Here is a 19,899-nt window from a genome sequence, read left to right as displayed (position 1 = left end):
TGCCTATTTAATGCTTTTATTGTTGGACTGTGGGTGACTGAATTTCGTCCAATATTGGATGACAAATAAAGCTATCTTGAATCTTGAATTTACAGAGAATGTGAAGTTTTCTGCAAAAATCATCCAACACCATTCTCAAAAGTCATCACTTTCTACAAAAAGGAGCCTTTTGACCTGGATGCATACTACAGTAATCCACGGGAACTCTACTATCCAGATTCCAAAATAGGTAAGACTCATTAGTTAAACCAGTCTCAAGTGTTCATAATTTATTACACGAAAACAAGAATAAACCAATGTGATTCTCATAAGTGAAGATGAAATGGCATCTTCTGGTGTCAGATTTGTTGCTCAAAAATCTACAGAAATTTTCTTGTGTCCATTCCATCCTTACAACTAGAGGATTTGTATGACTTGCTCATACACAACATGACTCGCCAAACAGTAAAATGATGAGATATTGTGGTGCAGAAGGTAAATTACTGGGCTTGAAATCAAGAGCCCAGCCGAACAACTGAGAGACATGAATTCAAATATTACAGTGGCAGATGGAATATAAGCTGTTAATTATATAATAGTAATAGTGACAATTAATCAAACCGATTGTAAGTAAAAATCCATTGTGTTTGTCAGGAAATAAATTTGTCCTCCTTGCAATGTTTTACTCTTTAACTACAATCAATGGCCAGCCATTTCATTTTCTTACAATAAAGAGAAAGACACTAGGTGTCCGTGAAGCAATGATCTAAATGCCAAATTCAGTCATGTCAAAATTACCCAAACTAGTCATCCTTCTGATTCTCTTCACAAACATGATGACTGGTTTGTAAATTGGGAAAGCTGATTTGTCTTGCGTCTCTTCAGAAAATAAAAATCACTTGTTTTGCAAAATTGCATCTTAGCCAAATGTCCTGTCCTGCCATGCTGACTGCCCCGCCAGAGGTGACATGATTGTGGTAGACATCCTCAACCTGTCCTTGGGGAAAAAAATGTTTGAATTGAATCTCATGGCATTGGGTTGAATTTGAGGAAACCACCTTTTTGCCACCTATCCTCAGCTGGAGTATGGTTCTTCTATTTTAAACACCACTTCAAGAAGCACTGAAAACAGCAAAAGCACCATGTGTACTCTTGACTAAGGAGTAAATTGCTGCACCAGTAAGCAAATTGGTTGAATCCTGAAGGACATTCCTATCAGTGTATTTGTGGCAGGTAATGCGTGTTCCAACTTGAATTTATCTTTAGCATGCTGCCTACACATCTCCATGATATCAGTGGTAGGAATAATTGCAATCCTTGTGGAGGAAGCCTTATATTCACATGGAGGATTTGTGTATTGCATTATAACTGATATGTTGAATAGAATAGACTTGAAACAGATCTGGCAGCTCAAAACTGAGTATGAGGCACTTTGAATCCTTACAATCGTGCCAGAATAAGTGACCTGTGCCCTGGCATATTTTTTGTTCAATCAAGCCAAAATGATCAGTGCTCAATAAAACAGTGAAGTGCAAGGTGGAAGCAACAACAGACATTTAGGTGGCGACCAGACAAAGCTGAAACTTAACAAAAATGGGGTACAATAAACAGTTAAGTGATCTACACTTAAGCTCTGTAATCTTGCCCCTTCTAGTCTTGAATAGCGGTGGGCAAGTAAGCAGTTAGAGAAAGAGGTTGCAAGACTGCTGGGGCCCAACATGTTAACACAAAAGAATAAGATGGAACATTCACCTGAAATTATAGCCAGAATTGTGCAGTGGGTTATCCAACTTGGCTTCCTGTCTAGCTCCTCTACCATGAATGTGTGCCTGTAGCCAGTTAAGTTCACTCCACCATGATAATCAAGGAATTGGCATTGATGCAGCAAAGGTTATGGATTAGACAACAACATAGGTGAAGTGATGATTTACAGTTTGGAAATGGCCTCGCCAGTAGGCTAGCAATTCCAGTAGAGATAGAATACTCATAATTTGCATGACAAAGTGGAAAGATGCTCAGGTCTGCACTAAAAAAAAGTAGGACAAATCTAATACACTCCTCAAGTAAAAATTTAATTGTTGTGTTTCGGGACATATGACAATAAAACACGCTGAACTGAGCTCTTAAGTTAATTCCACCCAATCAGATTAGTCATTTACCAGCGACGTTACGAAGGGTGTCATCAACAGTTCTGTCAAGTAGCACTTGCTCATGGAAAACTGTTCACCAACAATGAGTTTGGATTTTGCACAACCACTTGACTTCAGATCTTATCCTAGCAGTGGAACAAAGAGCTAAATGTGGAATAAAGAGCTAAATTCTAGAAGTAAACAAGCAGGACCACCATTGGAAGAGAACTTCCAAGAGAAATGTTACAAAACAATTTGAGTGAAGAGTAAAAACATTTCACTGCTGTAATATAGAGTCCTGGTCAGACCTCGTCATGGATATTAGGGAATCGAGGGATACAATCATGTGTGATCTTATTGAAATGGTGGATTGGGTGCAAAGGCCAAATTGTCTATTAGTGCACCTGTTTCTATTTTTGTTTTCTTTTCTAAGAACCGTAGTAGTAATTAATTGAATCCTTACAATATATTGTTTTTTAATCAGGTCGGTTTACTGTTCTGAATGTCACTCCTCAAAATGATGGTGAAAATTCAAAAGTTAAAGTTAAAGTTCGAGTCAATATCCATGGTATTTTCATTGTGTCCAATGCATCACTGATTGAAAAACAGAAAGCAGACAGTGGTCAGGTTGAAGATGTTCCAATGGAAACAGACCAACTATCACGGGACACAGCAAATGCAAAAATTGATGACCAGGTATGGTGGACAAAATAGTTGGCATGTATACAGTCCGAAAGTGTATATTTTGGAGTTTTCAGTTTTGAAATTTACATTTTGCATTTTTTTACTGCCTTGTTTCTAGAAATAGAAACACCAATTAAATGCATGTTGCTGTAGGAGCCTTAGTTTTTGTTAATGTCCACTGAAAGGAGTATTATTTGCTCAGACTCCTTTAAATTTCCTGCATCTTCTTTGTTTTTATTTTTTTACCAAGTATTTGTCTCACCGCGGACAATCCTGGGGGAATCTCAACTTCAATCCTGTTCTGCTGAACTGTCATCCTGACGCGTGGAACTATAAATATTTCTCAACGGTTGATTTCCAGCTGATTTCTCCATTGATGCCAACCTAGTACAGACAAATAAATTATCCGGCTCTAAATTGAGACTTTGCAAATTGAATCAAACAATAGTGTCAGATTGATCTAGTATTGAAGGCTATTTTACTAATAAGCTAGTAATATGTTGCAGCAATTCCCAACAAAATTAACTGTTGCACCAAAGTTACTGATGCTCTACACTAATTAGCTATAATTTTGATCAAATTACAATCGAATTACCAAGTTGAAGGATTTCATTCTGATTTACTTTTAAAACCAGTTTTTAAATAAGAAAGCAGTCATCTAAAAGTTGTTTACTGCGGTTTCAAGAATAGAAAGCAATAGAAGTTGCAACAGAATGTGACGGAATTATTCCGGCGTTAAAGCTACTCATAACATTCTAACGATCAGAATTTGGTGTTTCATTATGTCAGCACAAATTTGTAGTACGGGGCAATAAACTGATTAAGTTAAAGGATTTTTGCATCCAGTCCTTGGTGTTAACAGAAGACTTCAGAATTTGAACAGAGATAAGTGTTTAAACCTATGGTTGCACATGGCAGTTTGTGGTTACTTTGTTCAACCTGCCAATTTTTAAGTAATTTAATAATAAATAATCAATTTTATAAAAATGCATTGCGCACTTAATGAATTGTTTATTCCATGTAAACCAAGTTTAAATTTCTGAGAATTAACACAGTGAATACTTTGCTCGTTTATGTTTGTTACATTGATATTTTATTTTAAAAATATTGTAAATATGAATATTTGGGTATTACAATCCATGTGTTGATCACATTGACATCACATTTCATAAAGGGACTATTTAGAAAATGGCTCAAAGCTATAGGTCAGAATAATCTGTATGCTTGTTTGCTACTCTAATCATTGTATTTATATTAAATTGTTTTCTTTTGAAGGGCACAATGCAAGTTGATCAGGAAGAAGTGCATTTACAGCAAAAAGATCAAAATGAAGAGCAGAATGATGTTTCTCAAATTCCAAGCACAGATTCTGAAGAAAAAGTTGGTAAAACTACACATATTTCACAAAAAAATTACAGTTTCTATGATATGTCTTTCATGACTTTAATTTTCTGCAGAATGACCCAGCTGTAGAAAGTAAAGATAATAACTCAAAACCCAAAATAAAAGTGAAGAGTGTGGATTTGGAGATCAAAAGTGAACTTCCCAAACAGCTTGTTCAGGATATTCTCAACAATTATATTGAAAATGAGGTATGTTACCTGTTGGGTGCTCACTATAATTTTAGAAAAAATATTGCCCATAATTGTGAATTAACCATTTTATTAACTGTTCTATTAATGCCTACGCGTTGGGTTATAATATCTTGAAATTCAAGAACCAGCTGTGTGTATAAAGGGTATAATTATATTCATCATCATCTGTTGCCCTTACTCTTGCACTCAAATCCTTTGTTGCCCAAGATTGGAGTGATGCTGTCTTGAATAATACCAGTGTTTAATTGATTAGCTTTGTGAATCACTTGAATAGTTAAGAGTCCATTGCAAAAGCATGGATTAGAGTCACATATGAGACAGGTTGATCAAGAGTGACAACTAGACTGGTTTGCTGTTATCCTGCAATGAAATTGGGTTTTATGGCAATCCATTATGGTTACTCTATAGTTTGATATATACAGGAATGGATGAGTAAACTTTTCCACTTACTTAATGCAAAACTGTTGTAATGGCCAGTCTAACCTCTGTCTTGGCAGGATATTTCCAGAACAAAAAAGCTTTAGGAATGTTCTCAAAGTCATCTTGGGGGGAAAAAAACATTTTAATTGACTCTTGGGGATCATTGACCCATGATCTTTCAAAGTGAAACATTAAGGGAAGGCACTTAGCATTTTTTTATCTCTTTGGGATAAAAAGAGGCAGAGTAAAGAACCTCCAGATCAACACCCCCCGCCTAGTAAAACACTTACTATCCCACTTGTAACAGAGACTGCCAATTATGCCTCAAATTTAGCATCTACCATGGCATCCTAAAGAATTAGAAAGGAAACTAATCACTCGTGACCTTGAATGCTGTATCAGAACCTCTATACCTCAAGCTGTATTTGCCCACAATGGAATCAGTCTGATTTATTAGAGATAATATTCATTTCATATTTCTCTTTTTTAAACGTATATTGATTGATAAATACTGAAAGCTAAATTTACGAGTTTGAGTATATTGCAGTTATATTAATTAAAATGTTTGAATGCTAATATTGTCAACTTTTTCAGGGAAAGATGAACATGCAGGATAAACTTGAAAAAGAAAGAATTGATGCCAAAAATGCTGTAGAAGAATATGTGTATGAGATTAGAGACAAATTGTGTGGACTTTATGAAAAATTCATCAATGAAGCAGTAAGTATCAGTTCTATATGCTAGTTGGTAAATGTGATGTACAGTGTTTAGATATGATATTATTATGCACAAACATAATGGACGTTCATACTGCTGGCAATCTTGACTGGCAAAAAAGCTGGGGAAACAGTTCCCTATGTTGCAAGCATATGTGCCAGTGATTGGAAAACAACACGGGTTTCTTTACCTGGTGATGGTATACAGTGAGGTGGTGATCTAATTCAAAATGGCTGAATTGAAATCTGAAATATATTATCTAGGTACATTAAGAGCTGTTTCTTCCTGCTAATTTCCCTCTTCACTTGCTGACGGTATTGTCCTCTAAAAGGGAGCTTTTACCAAAACTATAAATCATAGTCTCCTTTGGGTAAATCAAATGTGATCAACATTCATGGTATATAAATGGAACGTCAACTCTTCTTGCAAGACTTCCACTGAAGATTAATGGATGGAAACTGATCCATAACCAGGTCTCTTTCTTTACACGCATCCTGGTCTTGGAGCACCCAAACTTTAAATGTGTTGGTGTCCACTTGATAAAATCATAGATCCTGGAGATAGCTTGAGGGTTTCTGTGATTGCCAGTGATGTTACGTTAAAGATTTGTAAGAAATTTTCCTTGTAATTCCCAGCAAAATTCCTTCATTCAGTTTATCAAACCACATTGAGTTTGATGGCTGAAATGCATATGTCTTCCTAGTCTCATGGATCATGTCTTCCTAAGGCTGTATATATAAGTGCCTGACAGGGAATATTATCTAACTTAAACATAGATGGTGACAAAATAGAAAGAAAAACAAGTTAACATTTGTAATGGGATTTTGCTCCCACCATCCATAGAGGACAAAATTAGATTGTTCATTTACACTCGCCTCTCCATTTCTAAACACAAAGTGCTTGAGGAACTCAGCGGGCCAGACAGCAGTGGAGGGAATGGACAGGTGACATTTCGGTTTGGGTACCTTCAGTCCTGACTGGTCCCTCCAGAGATGCTGCCTGACCCTCTGAGTTACTCCAGCACTGGTTTGTTCAAAATTCTAGCATCTGCAGTTCCTTGTGTCTAAATATTTGCTGAAAATCATACATTACAGTAAACCCTAATTTTAACAGACCCCTTTATAACGGATTTTGGTTATAGTGGATGGACCTGCCAACGCCACTCCCAGATCGCACCATCTCCCCTCCCCTTACAGCCCTGGCTTCCAAGACCACCCCTGGGTCACACAAGGTGCGCCAGCGAGCCCTTCACCCACTGCATGGTATAGTTATTGTTGCGACTCACATTGTAGCCCCCGGGGTCAGCGCTTCCTTCAGGCCGCTGCCAACGACAGGACACACTCGGTCACCTTGGGGCCCCCCTCACCAGCTGACACTTCAGCTGTCGCTTTGTCCACTTGGCCTCTTCCTAGTCCCATTACCTCTGCCTCCTCCCCTGTTGTTGCCAGCATACTCCACCTTGGAAGATGTAACTGAGGGGGTGGTGAAGAAGAGGAGGTGGCGGTGGTGGAGCGGACAAAGTAATGGGTGGAGGAAGTAGTAGTGGAGCGAGGAAGGAACAAAACGCAGGAAGAAGTGACAGCTGGTGAGAGGAGAGGGGGCCCAAGGTGACAGTGTGTCTTGTCCAGGCATGGGCCTGAAGAAAGCGCTACAATGTGAGCCACAACAGCCACGTGAGGGGACCACTGATACAGACCAGCGACATCGGTGCCTAGTTTTAAGATGAAACACCACAAAGTGCTGGAGTAACTCGGCAGCCTGAATTATTGTGAAGAAGGGTCCCAACATCACCTATCCATGTTCTCCACAGATGCTGCCTGGCCTGCTGAGTAATTCCAGCACTTTGTGTCTTTTTGTGTGTATTAACCATCATCTGCAGTTCTTGGTTTCAACTACATATGCTAATAATAACTTACTCGGTTATAGTGGCCAATCGGCAATAACAGACATAATTTCTTCTTCCCCTCCTCATGGTTCCGTTAGAGTGAGCGTTTACTGTATAATGCTTTGAAAGTCCATTTATTGTTTGTATATGGATATCTACGTATTGTTGAAGCATCGTGATATCCACTTGCTTCAGAGAACACTATTCTTAAGTCAGAAGTTTTTGAGCATGTTAATTGAGGCTGTCTTTTTTTTTTAAGATAGCAACTGTGTTTTTCCTAACAAGCTCTTATCATAAAGCTATTTTCATCTTTTTTTACATCTTTACCTTTTTATTTCTTTACTTTCCTGCTATATTTCAGCTGTTTTTTTAAAATTATGCAAGTACTTATAATCATGATATTATAATAATATTAAAATTATAAATAAGTTTAGCTTATTTATATGGATATTAGATCCTTCCAAATTATTAGAAGAGCAGGAGAGTTATGATACTGTGCCAAAATTTACCTATAAATTGGGGTGACCAAAACCAGTAGACTGGTTTGTGCTTTTTGTATTTTGGGGTATGTGGCTGTGAAAAATTGACAGCTACATATATGGTGATAATGTGTCTAAAATAACAAATTGGTTATGATGTGACATATAATTCTAAATACAAGCTGCTTTGTTGAGGAAAATACCTGATATTTTTCTGGGAAGTAGAAATACAAATTGATCATTATGATATTCTAAATTAAATATTGGGATTTCTTCCTGATTGCACATATGAAATTGTAATAATACTAAAGCAACAGATATTTATTCAATAATTTAAAACATTTTTTCATGGGGTACTTAACACTGTTTCAAGTACAGTGTCCATTGTAACCTAACTGGGTAATGGTTTATGTTAGTAATCTACACATTGTTTTCACTGCATTGAGCTGAGTTGTGGAAATTAATGAACATGCAATTATATAGTACTTTTTAAAACCTTCATGTCCTAAAGCACTTTACAGAAAAGTATATAACAGGTTTTAATGTAAGAAATTTGACAGTAGGTTAGCACACAAGGTCTCACAGTGCAATTAAATATTAAATTATCCACTTTTGGAACTGGCTGAGCAATATTAGCTAATTCAGCCATTATCACAGAACTATGTCATGTAACATTTTTCAGAAATGTCATTTAAAAGAACAAAGCAGATTGTATTGCACTAAACAACTTTCATGTGGAAAAGTTAAATGAAATCCTATTTGTCTTTTGCTTTAAAGGATAAACAAAAGTTCACACAGTTGTTGGAAGACACTGAAAATTGGCTGTATGAAGATGGAGAGGATCAGCCTAAACAAGTCTATATTGATAAACTAAATGAGCTAAAGGTACAGCTACTGCCTCTTCATTCGAAGTATTTCTGATGACATTTGTCAGATGCTGAAAAGGAAATGAGTTAATAAATAATGCTCAAACTTGTCTAATCTTTTGGATCATTAATTCTGTAGAGAACAAGTGTGAGGTGTTGAACTTTGGGAGGTCGAATGTACGGGTAAAGTATATAGTTAATGATAGGACCCTTATTGGCATTAATGTACAGAGGGATCTTGGGGTCCAAGTCCACAGTGACAACACAAGTAGATAGAGTTGTAAAGCAGGCATACGGTAAGCTTGCCTTCATTGCTTGGGGCATATGATGTTACATAGGATATCATGTTACATCTTTATAGGGCTTTGGTTAGGTCACATCTGGAATATTGTGCACAGTTATGGAAGGATGTGGAGTCCTTGGAGAGAGTGCAGAAGAGGTTACAGAAAAACTGGTTTTGGCGCGGGTACAGAAGCGGTTTACCAGAATGGTGCCTAAAATAGAGGACATTACCTATAAGGAGAGGTTGGGCAAACGCGTTGTTTTCTCAAGAATGTCAGAAGTTGAGGGGACACCTGATATAGGTATATAAAATTATGAGAAGCATAGATAGGGTAGACAGTCAGAGCTTTTCTCCCAGGATGGAAATGTCAAAGACTAGAGGGATAGCTTTTGTTTTGAGATACAGCATAAAACAACCTTTGGCCCACTGAGTTCATGCCGACCAGTGATCACCCCTACCTACACTAGTTCTATCCTACACACTAGGGACAAATTTACCAAAGGCAATTTACCTACAAACGTGTGGATCTTTGGAAAATGAGGAAACTGGAGCATATTAATGCAGGTCTACATTGAGGCTGTTTTTTTTAGACAGCATCCGAGTTTTCCTTAACAAGCTCTTGTCATTTCATCTTTTTTTACATCTTTAGCTTTTTATTTGTTTACTTTCCTGCAATACTTCAGCTGTTTTTATTTTGCAAATGCTATATAATTTGTTGTTCAGCTTATTTATATGGATATTAGATCCTTCCAAATTATTGGAAGAGCAGGTGAGTTATGGTGCTGTGCCAAAATTTACCTATAAATTTGGGTGACCAAAAGTAGTAGACTGGTTGGTGCTTTTTGTATTTTGGGGTATGTGGCTGTGAAAAATTGACAGCTACATATTATAGTGTCAAAAATAACACATTGGTTATGATGTGACATATAATACTAAATTCCAAATTCTTTGGAATGTGTGAGGAAACTGGAGCACCCGGAGGAAACCCACACGGTCACAGGGAGAGCGTACAAACTGTACAGATAACACCCGTAGTCTGGACCGAACCCGGGTCTCTGGTGCTGTAAGGCAGCAACTCTTATCACTGTGCCTCCCTTATTTCAAGGTGAGAGCGGCAAAATGAATGTTGGGTGCCTGTAATGCTCTGTCGGAGGTGGTGGAAGAGGCAGGTATGATAGTGGCATTTAAAAGGCTTTTAGATAGACTCACGTGGTTATACACTAGATGGAGGGATAAGGATCACATGTAGGCATAGAAGATTAGAATAACTTTATATCATATTTAGCACCGGCCTGTCCCTGTGCTATGCCGTTCTATGTATTGCACAATGAGTGACATTTTTATATTTACATAATTATTCATTGTCATTCATGGAGTGCAAGTGCTTTTGAACTTTTTGCTAATCATCAATATTTAGTACCGAATTCATTATTTTGCTGTTATCTTGCACATAATGACTATGCTAGCAGATGATGCTCAATACAATTTCAGCACTAATTCAGTTTAGACTGGGAAATTCCTTGTGCACAATAAAAATATTCAAGTGAGGTGCATTTTTAGTGAATTTATGTTACTACCAATTTCTACAAAGAATGAAGGAAACCCCTGGGATAAAGGCCGCCTTTTGGTAACAGAAAAGGGAGTGAGTGTTTTTGTGGGCCAACTTGGATGTCCATATTTATTCAACTAATTCGTAAATAAGGGGTGACATTTTAAGTGCTATACAGAGGCACAGAGGTGAGAATAATGATTTTAATGTGTGGGGCATCAAAATTTGAAGTGAATGTCCAGCTGTGCAGATCTGTGATTGTAAAACTATTATAGTGAATGAAGGATCAAAGGTCGAAGGTAGACACAAAATGCTGGAGTAACTCAGCGGGTCAGGCAGCATCTCGGGAGAGAAGGAATGGAAAACGTTTTGGGTTGAGACCCTTCTTCAGACTGAAGGTCAGACAGTTGACTTAAAAAGTGTAACTAATTAAGTTTAATTTTCTGGAGTGAACACATAATATCTGAGGGGGACGGTAAGGGGAATAAGTGTAGGAATCAATACAAGGATTTGATTGGAAAATAGCCTTGTCTACAGAGCCCTCCATAATGTTTGGGGCAAAGACCCATCAATTATTTATCTGCCTCGGTACTCCACAATTTGAGATTTGTAATAGAAAAAATCACGTGGTTAAAGTGCATATTGTCAGATTTTAATAAAGGCCATTTTTATACATTTTGGTTTCACCATGTGGAAATTACAGCTGTGTTTATACATAATCCCCCCATTTCAGACCACCATAATGTTTGGGACACAGCAATGTCATGTAAATGAAGCAGTCATGTTTAGTACTTTGTTGCATATCCTTTGCATGCAATGACTGCTTGAAGTCTGTGATTCATGGACATCACCAGTTGCTGGGTGTCTTTGCTGGCGATGTGCTGGCACACCTGTATTGCAGCCATCTTTAGCTTATGCTTGTTTTGGGGCTAGTCCCCTAAAGTTTTCTCCAGCATATAAAAGGCATGCTCAATTGGGTTCAGATCGGGTGATTGACTTGGCCACTCAAGAATTGACAATTTTTTAGCTTTGAAATACTCCTTTGTTGCTTTAGCAGTATGTTTGGGATCATTGTCTTGCTGTAGGGTGAACTGCTGGCCAATGTTTTGAGGCATTTGTTTGAACTTGAGCAAATAGGATGTGTCTATACATTTTAGAATTCATTATGCTACTACCATCAGCAGTTGTATCATCTATGAAGATAAGTGAGCCCAGGCCATAACACCCCCACCACCATGTTTCACAGATGAGGTGGTATGCTTTGGATCTTGGGCAGTTCCTTCTCTCCTCTATACTTTGCTCTTGCCATCACTCTGATATATATAAATCTTCGTCTCATCTGTCCACAAATCCTTTTTCTAGAACTGTGGTTGCTCTTTTCAGTACTTCTTGGCAAACTGTAACCTAGCCATCCTATTTTTGGAGCGAATCAGTGGTTTGCATCTTGCAGTGTAGCCTCTATTTCTGCTCATGAAGACTTCTGCGGATAGTTGTCATTGACAAATCCACACCTGACTCCTGAAGAGTGTTTCTGATCTGTCGGACAGGTGTTTGGGGATTTTTCTTTATTATAGAGAGAATTCTTCTGTCATCAGCTGTGGAGGTCTTCCTTGGTCTGCCAGTCCCTTTGTGATTAGTAAGCTCACCAGTGCTCTCTTAATGATGTTCCAAACAGTTGATTTTGGTACGCCTAATGTTTGGCTGATGTCTAACATTTTTATTCTTGTTTCTCAGTCTCATAATGGCTTCTTTGACTTTCATTGGCACAACTTTGGTCCTCATGTTGATAAATAGCAATAAAAGTTTCCAAAGGTGATGGAAAGATTGGAGGAGAGCTCTCTTATACCTACATTAAGGAGGCAATTAAACATACCTGAGCAATTACAAATGCCTGTGAAACCAAACATTATGATGCCCTGAAATGGGGGGGACTGTATAAACACAACTGTAATTTCTACATGGTGAAACCAAAATGTATAAAAATACCCTTTAATAAAATCTGACAATGTGCACTTTAACCACATGTGATTTTTTTTTTAAATTACAAATCTCAAATAGTGGAATACAGAGGCAAATAAATAAATGATGGGTCTTTGTCCCAAACATTATGGAGGGCACTGTATATTTGACAGTAAGTAGCAATGAAACCTATGAGATATGGTCACAGCAGTCCTGCAAAAATAGGTTAGGAAATTATAAAATAGATTAAGGAAGGATACGAGGATAGAGAATCGTGAGAAAGCGTCGTGAATTGAGATGTAGGTTGAAATTGCTGAGTTTCAAAGTTTCGATACAGAAAATGAGGAGAAAAGCAAAGCATTTAACCGCTTATTTTTTAAATATATATATTATAGAATCTTGGCCAACCTGTTCAGGACCGATACAAGGAACATGAGGAGAGACCAAAAACATTTGATGAGTTGGGTAAAAAGATCCAGCTTTTAATGAAGACCATAGATGCATTTAAAAATAAGGTATTTTGTCCGAAATGTAATATTTTGAAATGCAATTGCAGTATTCCCCTTCATGACTTCTTTGCCAAAAGAGTATACGTTTCAAAGTTCTGCCCTAAGCAATATTAACACAAAGTTGGTACAATATTGTTACTAAGCCAGAATGTTATTTAATTGATAATGGGTTATGCCTAGTCTGAATTATCCATTAATTTGATTTTGATTAACATAAATGTGACAAAGTTGGAAAATTGTATTCTGATTTTTGATAAATTAATTCCAACATCCTAGTAATTTACAATTTTTTTATATTAATATATATATTTTAAACAGGATGAAAATTATGAGCATATTGATGCTGCAGAGATGGCAAAAGTAGAAAAAATTGTCAGTAGTGCCATGGAGTGGATGAATAATAGAATGATTGCCCAGAACAACCAGATGATGTTCCAGGACCCCATTGTGAAGGCAGCTGAAATAATAAACAAAGTGAAGGTAAGAAGGAATAATTTGCGTTTGACTCGGATCAGTTGGTGTTTTGAAACTGCAGCTAATCCTCATTTTAATGGACCCCTTTGTAACAGATTTTGGATGTAGCATACAGACCTGCCGATACCACCCCCAGCTCGCAATGCCTCCCCGGCCGGTTAGAGCTCTGGCTTCTGACAGCACCTCCGACTCGCAAGGTGCACCAGCCAGCCCTTCATCGGCCGCACGGTCCGGCTGTTGCACATCACGTAGCATCTGGGGACAGACAGCACATTCTTTGGGCCACTGACAGGACGTGCTCAGACTCCGCAGGGCTCCGTCCCCTCTCATCAGCTGCTGCGTCTTGCTGTCGGTGGTGGCTTTGTCCACTCCCCTCTTAACCGCTGCCTCCTCCCCTGGAGTCGCTAACAAGCTCTTCCTTGGAAGTGGCAACAGGTGAGAGAGGATGGGAGCCCCATGGTGACCAAGCTCATCTTGTTGTTGGCAGCGACCTGACAAAAGTACTGTCCCCAGGGCTACAACATGAGCAGCAACAACAACTATGTCACTGGTACGTGCAGTAGGTGAAGAAGGACTCGCTGGTGCAAACGATGGCCTCTGCTAGTTTTCAGATGAAATGACAAGGTGCTGGAGTAACTCAACAGACTGAATCGGTCTGAAGAAGGGTCCCAACGGCCACTTTCTATGTTCTCTAGCGATGCTGCTCGACCTGCTGAGTTACTCCAGCACTAAAGCAATAAAGGACACCATCTCCCCCCACCCCCCTCTTTGATGCGTTATAGGGTTTTGTGGTATCTGGAATCCATGCAGTGTTTTCTTAACTGACTTGTAGCTGAAGAACTCACTTGTCATTAGAGTTATCTTATTCTGTTTGACTTTCGTATGTATGTAAACAGCAAAAAATTGGAATATTGTATTTTGGCAATAATAGAGATCTAGCTAAATCAAAGGGTGGACTGGCAAAGTAATACCTGACAATATACAAAAGGGAGAAAAAGTGTAACTTTTTACGCTGCAGGATGCACTAATGCAAGTGGGTTTAGTTCTAAGGATTATGTTGGGCATGTTTCAGTTGTTGGTGAGCTTTTGGGAATCAGTGATCTATTGGGGCGAGGGCTTAATTTAAAATAACTTAAAAGGGTATTATGAATCTACAGTTTTCAGGATACATTGAGAAGGCTTTTAGGGGATATTTTTGAATGCAAAAGGACGGTACTAAACCTTTTAAAGATCACCAACGCAAACACAATAACTGGAAATAGATTAAACTTGTGCTCTGGTGTGATAATGTTTCAGATTGATTACCTTTTATCATATTTATGTAAGAACAATAACATAGATGAAGGTCAAACATTTTTTAATGTTTAAGCTCCCTATAGCTTGAGCTATAGGGAGAGTTTGGACAGGCTAGAACTATTCGGAGAGCAAGAGGCTGGAGGGTGATCTTATAGAGGTGTATAATTGGCTGAAAAAAATATGCAGCATTGTGATAATCTTGAATGCAATGCTATCATCGTTTGTCAGACAGATTTAGTGATGACTGGGAAAATTGGCATAACTATTGTGAAAATAGAGGGAGGTGGTACTAAGATAATTTGGAGCTAGTAAGAGTAGAATGGTGTGAATTATGAATATTTTAATATTCAATGAAAAGATCTGGAAAAGATCTGGAAAAGATGAAAAGGTAGCAGGAAAGAGTGAGAAGATTTACAAGGATGTTGTCGGGTCTCGGGGGCTTGAGCTATAGGGAGAGTTTGGACAGGTTAGAGCTATTCGGAGGGCTGGAGGGTGATCTTATAGAGGTGTATAAAATCATACGGGAAATAGATAGGATGAAAGTGCACAGAGTCTATTACCCAGGATCAAGAATCGGAGGACATGGATTTAAGGTGAGAGGGGCAAGATTTAATAGGAACCTGAGGAGCAGAGTGGTAGATATATGGAACAAGCTGCCAGTGAACGTAGTTGAGACAGGTACGCTAATAACATTTAAAGGACATCTGGACAGATGCATGGAGAGGGCTATCGGTCAAAAATGGGCAAATGGGTCTAGCTTAGATGGGGCATCTTGGTCGCCAAGGGTGAGTTGGGCCGAAGGGCCAATTTCCATGCTGTATATCTCTGAAATGTAAAAATTGTATTTAAAGACTAAAATTAGGTATGGTACATCAAAGTATAATACCTTGCCCACTTTGGATTAAAGGAAGTTTTCATTGTTCTTAAATTCTCGATTTACTAATTTATTTAGGAACTGGAGACAACATGTGATCCCATTGTTAACCAGCCAAAGCCCAAAGTGGAACCACTTCCAGAAAAGGATAAAGCCAATGGGTCATTGCACGAGGAAAGTGGGATTGATCAAAAGCCAGAATCTAATGCAGCAGGTGGTGACAACCCCAAACCAACTGAGCAGCAAAAGCCTGTGGAAAACCGGAACACAGAAATGGAAGTGGATTGAAAATAACCTTTTTTATTTAAGAAAAGTCCCCTTGGCATCATCTAAGACTGCAATTTCTGTTGTACGTCTAGTTTACATGGCACATTCAGTTTTTTTTCTCAAATGTACCTGGCTCGGTTTCTTTGGTATTAAAATGGTGAAACCTCAAATCCTACCAGATTGATTTAAATATCGTAATGATGTTAGCTGTCGATTTCTTTCATTTGTATCATCTTTTTAGGGTTTTTGTATCTGGTTTACAAGCACTTGAACAGTCACTCGCCCACTTTGCAACTCTCCACTTCATGCCTTCATTTTATCCTCTTTAAATTGGATATCTTCAAAATATAGTCACGTGCGCAACGTTTTTTAATTGAAAAATGGCCTGGATAATTGTGTTTAAACATTGGTGTTTTATTTTACAAATATTCCAATGGATTATCGACTGGGATCTGTGAACTTAATTATTTAAGAAACTCTCCCGTACAACATGTATTTGTGTAACCAAGGTTACTTTCCTGAACTATTAAATTACAATCTTTAGCTGATATTCCATGTATAATTTAATGTTTTTCCAGATGCACTGGAACATAATTCCTACCTTGGTAAATTATAAAAATATTGAATTGTAATAAAGATACACGAGCTGTGCTTAGCAATATTGTGCAAAATAGGCAAAAAATATCACACAGCCTGTTCATGGGAGCATATTAACTGGTGCTTTGCAAAAATGATAAAGGAAAGCCAGTAATTGCAGTCAAATATTTTCTTTCAAATGATGTTAAATGTCTTGCACTGCGGAGACAATGGGGGACAAAGGCTGCTTGTGCTTCAGACATCAGTTGAAGCTACAATATATTTTGGTATATTCTCCTTGATTTATGGCTAGATGTTAACTTCACAGGACTGTAAACATTAACATCTGCTTTCCAGCTTGATAATTTTGATAAATTGGTTGTGCTTTAAAGCTTGTGAGATTTGGTATAGCAGGAATGTAATTGTTCTGTTCATATATGCCCATGAATTTAAATCCTAGATATGGGGATTCCTGTAGTAACCATTATGATTTGTTTTGTTAATCTTCTGTATGTAGCTGGCTGCATGAGTAATGCTCATGAACAATATCTGAGAAAGAAACTTGAAGCACCCCGTATGAATTTCTTTAGGTTCGTAACTCAGCTCACCAGGAATGAAAATTAAATTCCGATAAAGTATTAAACGTATAGAAAAAGTATCTTTTTTTAAGTATGCAGTTACTGGCATCTGATTATTAATATCTAAGTCTAGCTCTGTTTATTGTTTAAAGATTAGATTAATTCCTCTCCACCCCCAGAATGCAACAGGCTACACAACTATGGAAAACACTTGCTCATCACTCACCAAGTGTCACTGTTTTGCTCTGGATCTCTCAGTAAGCTCTATTGGCTTGTGTTCTGATTAATTATTAATCTCATCCTAACATAACTGCAGGCATTGCACAAATGTAGGATAGATGCAAGATAGTTTTGTGCTTGCCCAACACTTGTGTTTGCCAACATTACATTAACATTTGTTTAAAATAATTTTACATTGCTACTTGTTAACAGTTACCCACCTCTGTGCTTTATACATCTGAAATTTTTGGATTTTTTTTAAGGTCTGGTGTTACATCCCATGGACACCACTTGGATCCAGAGGACAGCAATATTCTCTAGTGTTCATGTGTAGTTTACAGATACCAGAAGCAGATGGGTGCAGATTATACAGGTAGTGAGAAGTATGAATGGGGAAGACCTGCTTGGCCTTAACAATGAATAGTACTTGCTGTAACTGCAAGTACTCTTGTATTAAAAGCTGTGGCCATCTGTACAGAAGAACACACCAAGAGCTACATCACACAAAATTCAGGTTACAGAAGAAATACATGCTACATAAATAACCTTTTCAAAAACCAAAACTGAATAATCTCAGTGAATGGATTAAATTAAAGTCCTGCAATCTTCACATGCCCAGTTATAAATGATGATGGGCCATTTCAGTCAGAATGTATACTGCACTATCACATAACCTTGACTAGTAAATTTGATTCACACCATGTGATATCAGAAATGACTGAGACCACAAGAGAAAACAACGACTATTCTTCCTTTAGTATCCTGGGTGCAACTTTGTGCAAGAACCACACAATTAATTTCAATACAAATATACAGATGTCCAGATAGATCCTCAAAAAGCAGGACATCCAGTCTAGCCATCCTCCACTATCACCATCAGTAGGAAATTAGGTATTAGTGACTACATTTGAAGAGTATATCTAGAATCTTATTTCCAGTGATTTAAAATGACAAGATCAATCACAGGTTATCAATGTAATTTATAAATACTGCCATGTCCTATTTTGGGGTTTCAGGGCTCTGAAATTATGTTAAGAGGGAACAGTTGTGTTGCTGGATCAGGCTTCAAGATCTTCATTGAAATGTCAGCCAAATCATGACAATGTAGTGATTGATATGCAGTCAACTTTCCATAAACTTGTTGTTTTTCAATGTGCTTCAGCTTCTGTTCCTGCAATCTAAAAGGAAAGCATATTTTTGTAAATACTGGAGAGTTCACAATGATCATCTTTCTTGCATTACATTTAGGAAGTGTCAGGGTTGTTTAGCATTAAAATTCTAGATATCAGCCACTATAAAGTACCCATTAAATCCACTTTAACACTCCTACCTCTCACTTTTAACCTAACCCCTCTTGTTTTTTTTATACCCCTACCATGGCAAAAAATATTTTGACTAACTACCTTATCTGTGCCTTGCAATGTAACTATCAAGTCACCTCTTATCTCCATTACTCCAGGGAAAACAAAACAGCCTTCTGCATTCCACCACATCAACATCCTTACTGAAACTGCACACTCTACTTCTGAGTGTGGCCTGACTAGTGTTTTGTAAATTTGCAACATAATGTCCTATTGTTTATATTCTGTGCTTCAACTTCAGGCCCAATATGCCACGAGCGTGTTCATTACCTGATTTCCCTGCTTAAATAAAGGAACAACATAAGCAATCCAGTTTTTTGGCACTACACCTGTGCCTAATTAAAATAGCCATCTGGGCCCCCAGCTAACACCTATCTTGCCTGCCATCATAATCTGGGAACGATTTCATTAATCTTTAACGGAGTTTAATCAAACAACATGCCCCAATGACGTCTTAACTCTCCTCCCTGATACATGTTCCAGATAGACACAAAATGCTGGAGTAACTCAGCGGGACAGGCAGTATCTCTGGAGAGAAGGAATGGGTGACATTTTGGGTTGAGACCTGAAACGTCACCCATTCTCTCCAGAGATGCTGCCAGTCCCGCTGAGTTACTCCAGCATTTTGTGTCTACCTTTGATTGAAACCAGCATCTGCAGTTCTTTCCATGTTCCAGATTATCCATATACACTTTCTTTTAATAACAAAAACAAACTGCTGGAAGAACTCAATGTGTAAAGCAGCAACAATGGAGTAAAAAAGATGGTCGACATTTTGAGTCAAGACACTGGCTTCACAGATGCTGCTTTAAGAGGACGCAATATTTGGCCACCCTCTTGCTCTTGATGTACCAATGGAATATCTTGGGATTCTCCTTGATCTTAGACAAGGATATTTCTTGGCCTGTTTTTGGCTCTCAATTTTTTATCCCCCTTCTCTTTCTCCACTACATCAACGGTTGCATTGGGACTGCAACTCTTGTTGTGCGAGGCCCCTTGGGCAAGAGTGACCATAATATGGTGGAGTTCTTCATTAGGATGGAGAGTGACAATGTCAATTCAGAAACAAGTGTTCTGAACTTAAAGAAAGGTAACTTTGAGGGTATGAGACGTGAATTGACCAAGATAGACTGGCAATTTATACTTAAAGGGTTGACGGTGGACATGCAATGAAAGGCATTTAAAGATTGCATGGATGAA

At 38.1% G+C, this 19,899-nt stretch overlaps 2 protein-coding genes across 2 annotated transcripts in view; one reads left to right on the top strand and one right to left on the bottom strand.

Moving 5' to 3' along the window:
- Positions 1–18,462, top strand: part of hspa4l (heat shock protein 4 like) — a 62,113-nt gene extending 43,651 nt beyond the window's left edge. The window contains exons 11-19 of the mRNA XM_078405328.1: positions 96–229; positions 2,593–2,804; positions 4,068–4,172; positions 4,250–4,384; positions 5,402–5,527; positions 8,666–8,773; positions 12,941–13,060; positions 13,373–13,534; positions 15,777–18,462. Of these exons, the coding sequence (XP_078261454.1) occupies positions 96–229; positions 2,593–2,804; positions 4,068–4,172; positions 4,250–4,384; positions 5,402–5,527; positions 8,666–8,773; positions 12,941–13,060; positions 13,373–13,534; positions 15,777–15,986 (1,312 nt within the window). The 3' untranslated portion in view covers positions 15,987–18,462. The remainder of the gene's footprint in view (positions 1–95; positions 230–2,592; positions 2,805–4,067; positions 4,173–4,249; positions 4,385–5,401; positions 5,528–8,665; positions 8,774–12,940; positions 13,061–13,372; positions 13,535–15,776) is intronic.
- LOC144592845 (cilia- and flagella-associated protein 337-like) overlaps positions 18,351–19,899 on the bottom strand; it is an 80,803-nt gene continuing 79,254 nt past the window's right edge. Inside the window, exon 26 of the mRNA XM_078398035.1 lies at positions 18,351–18,516. Within this exon, the coding sequence (XP_078254161.1) occupies positions 18,351–18,516 (166 nt within the window). The remainder of the gene's footprint in view (positions 18,517–19,899) is intronic.

This window comes from Rhinoraja longicauda, chromosome 1, assembly GCF_053455715.1.
Source record: "Rhinoraja longicauda isolate Sanriku21f chromosome 1, sRhiLon1.1, whole genome shotgun sequence".
Classification (NCBI taxonomy): Eukaryota; Metazoa; Chordata; class Chondrichthyes; order Rajiformes; family Arhynchobatidae; genus Rhinoraja; species Rhinoraja longicauda.
This window is presented reverse-complemented; position numbering and strand designations above follow the sequence as displayed.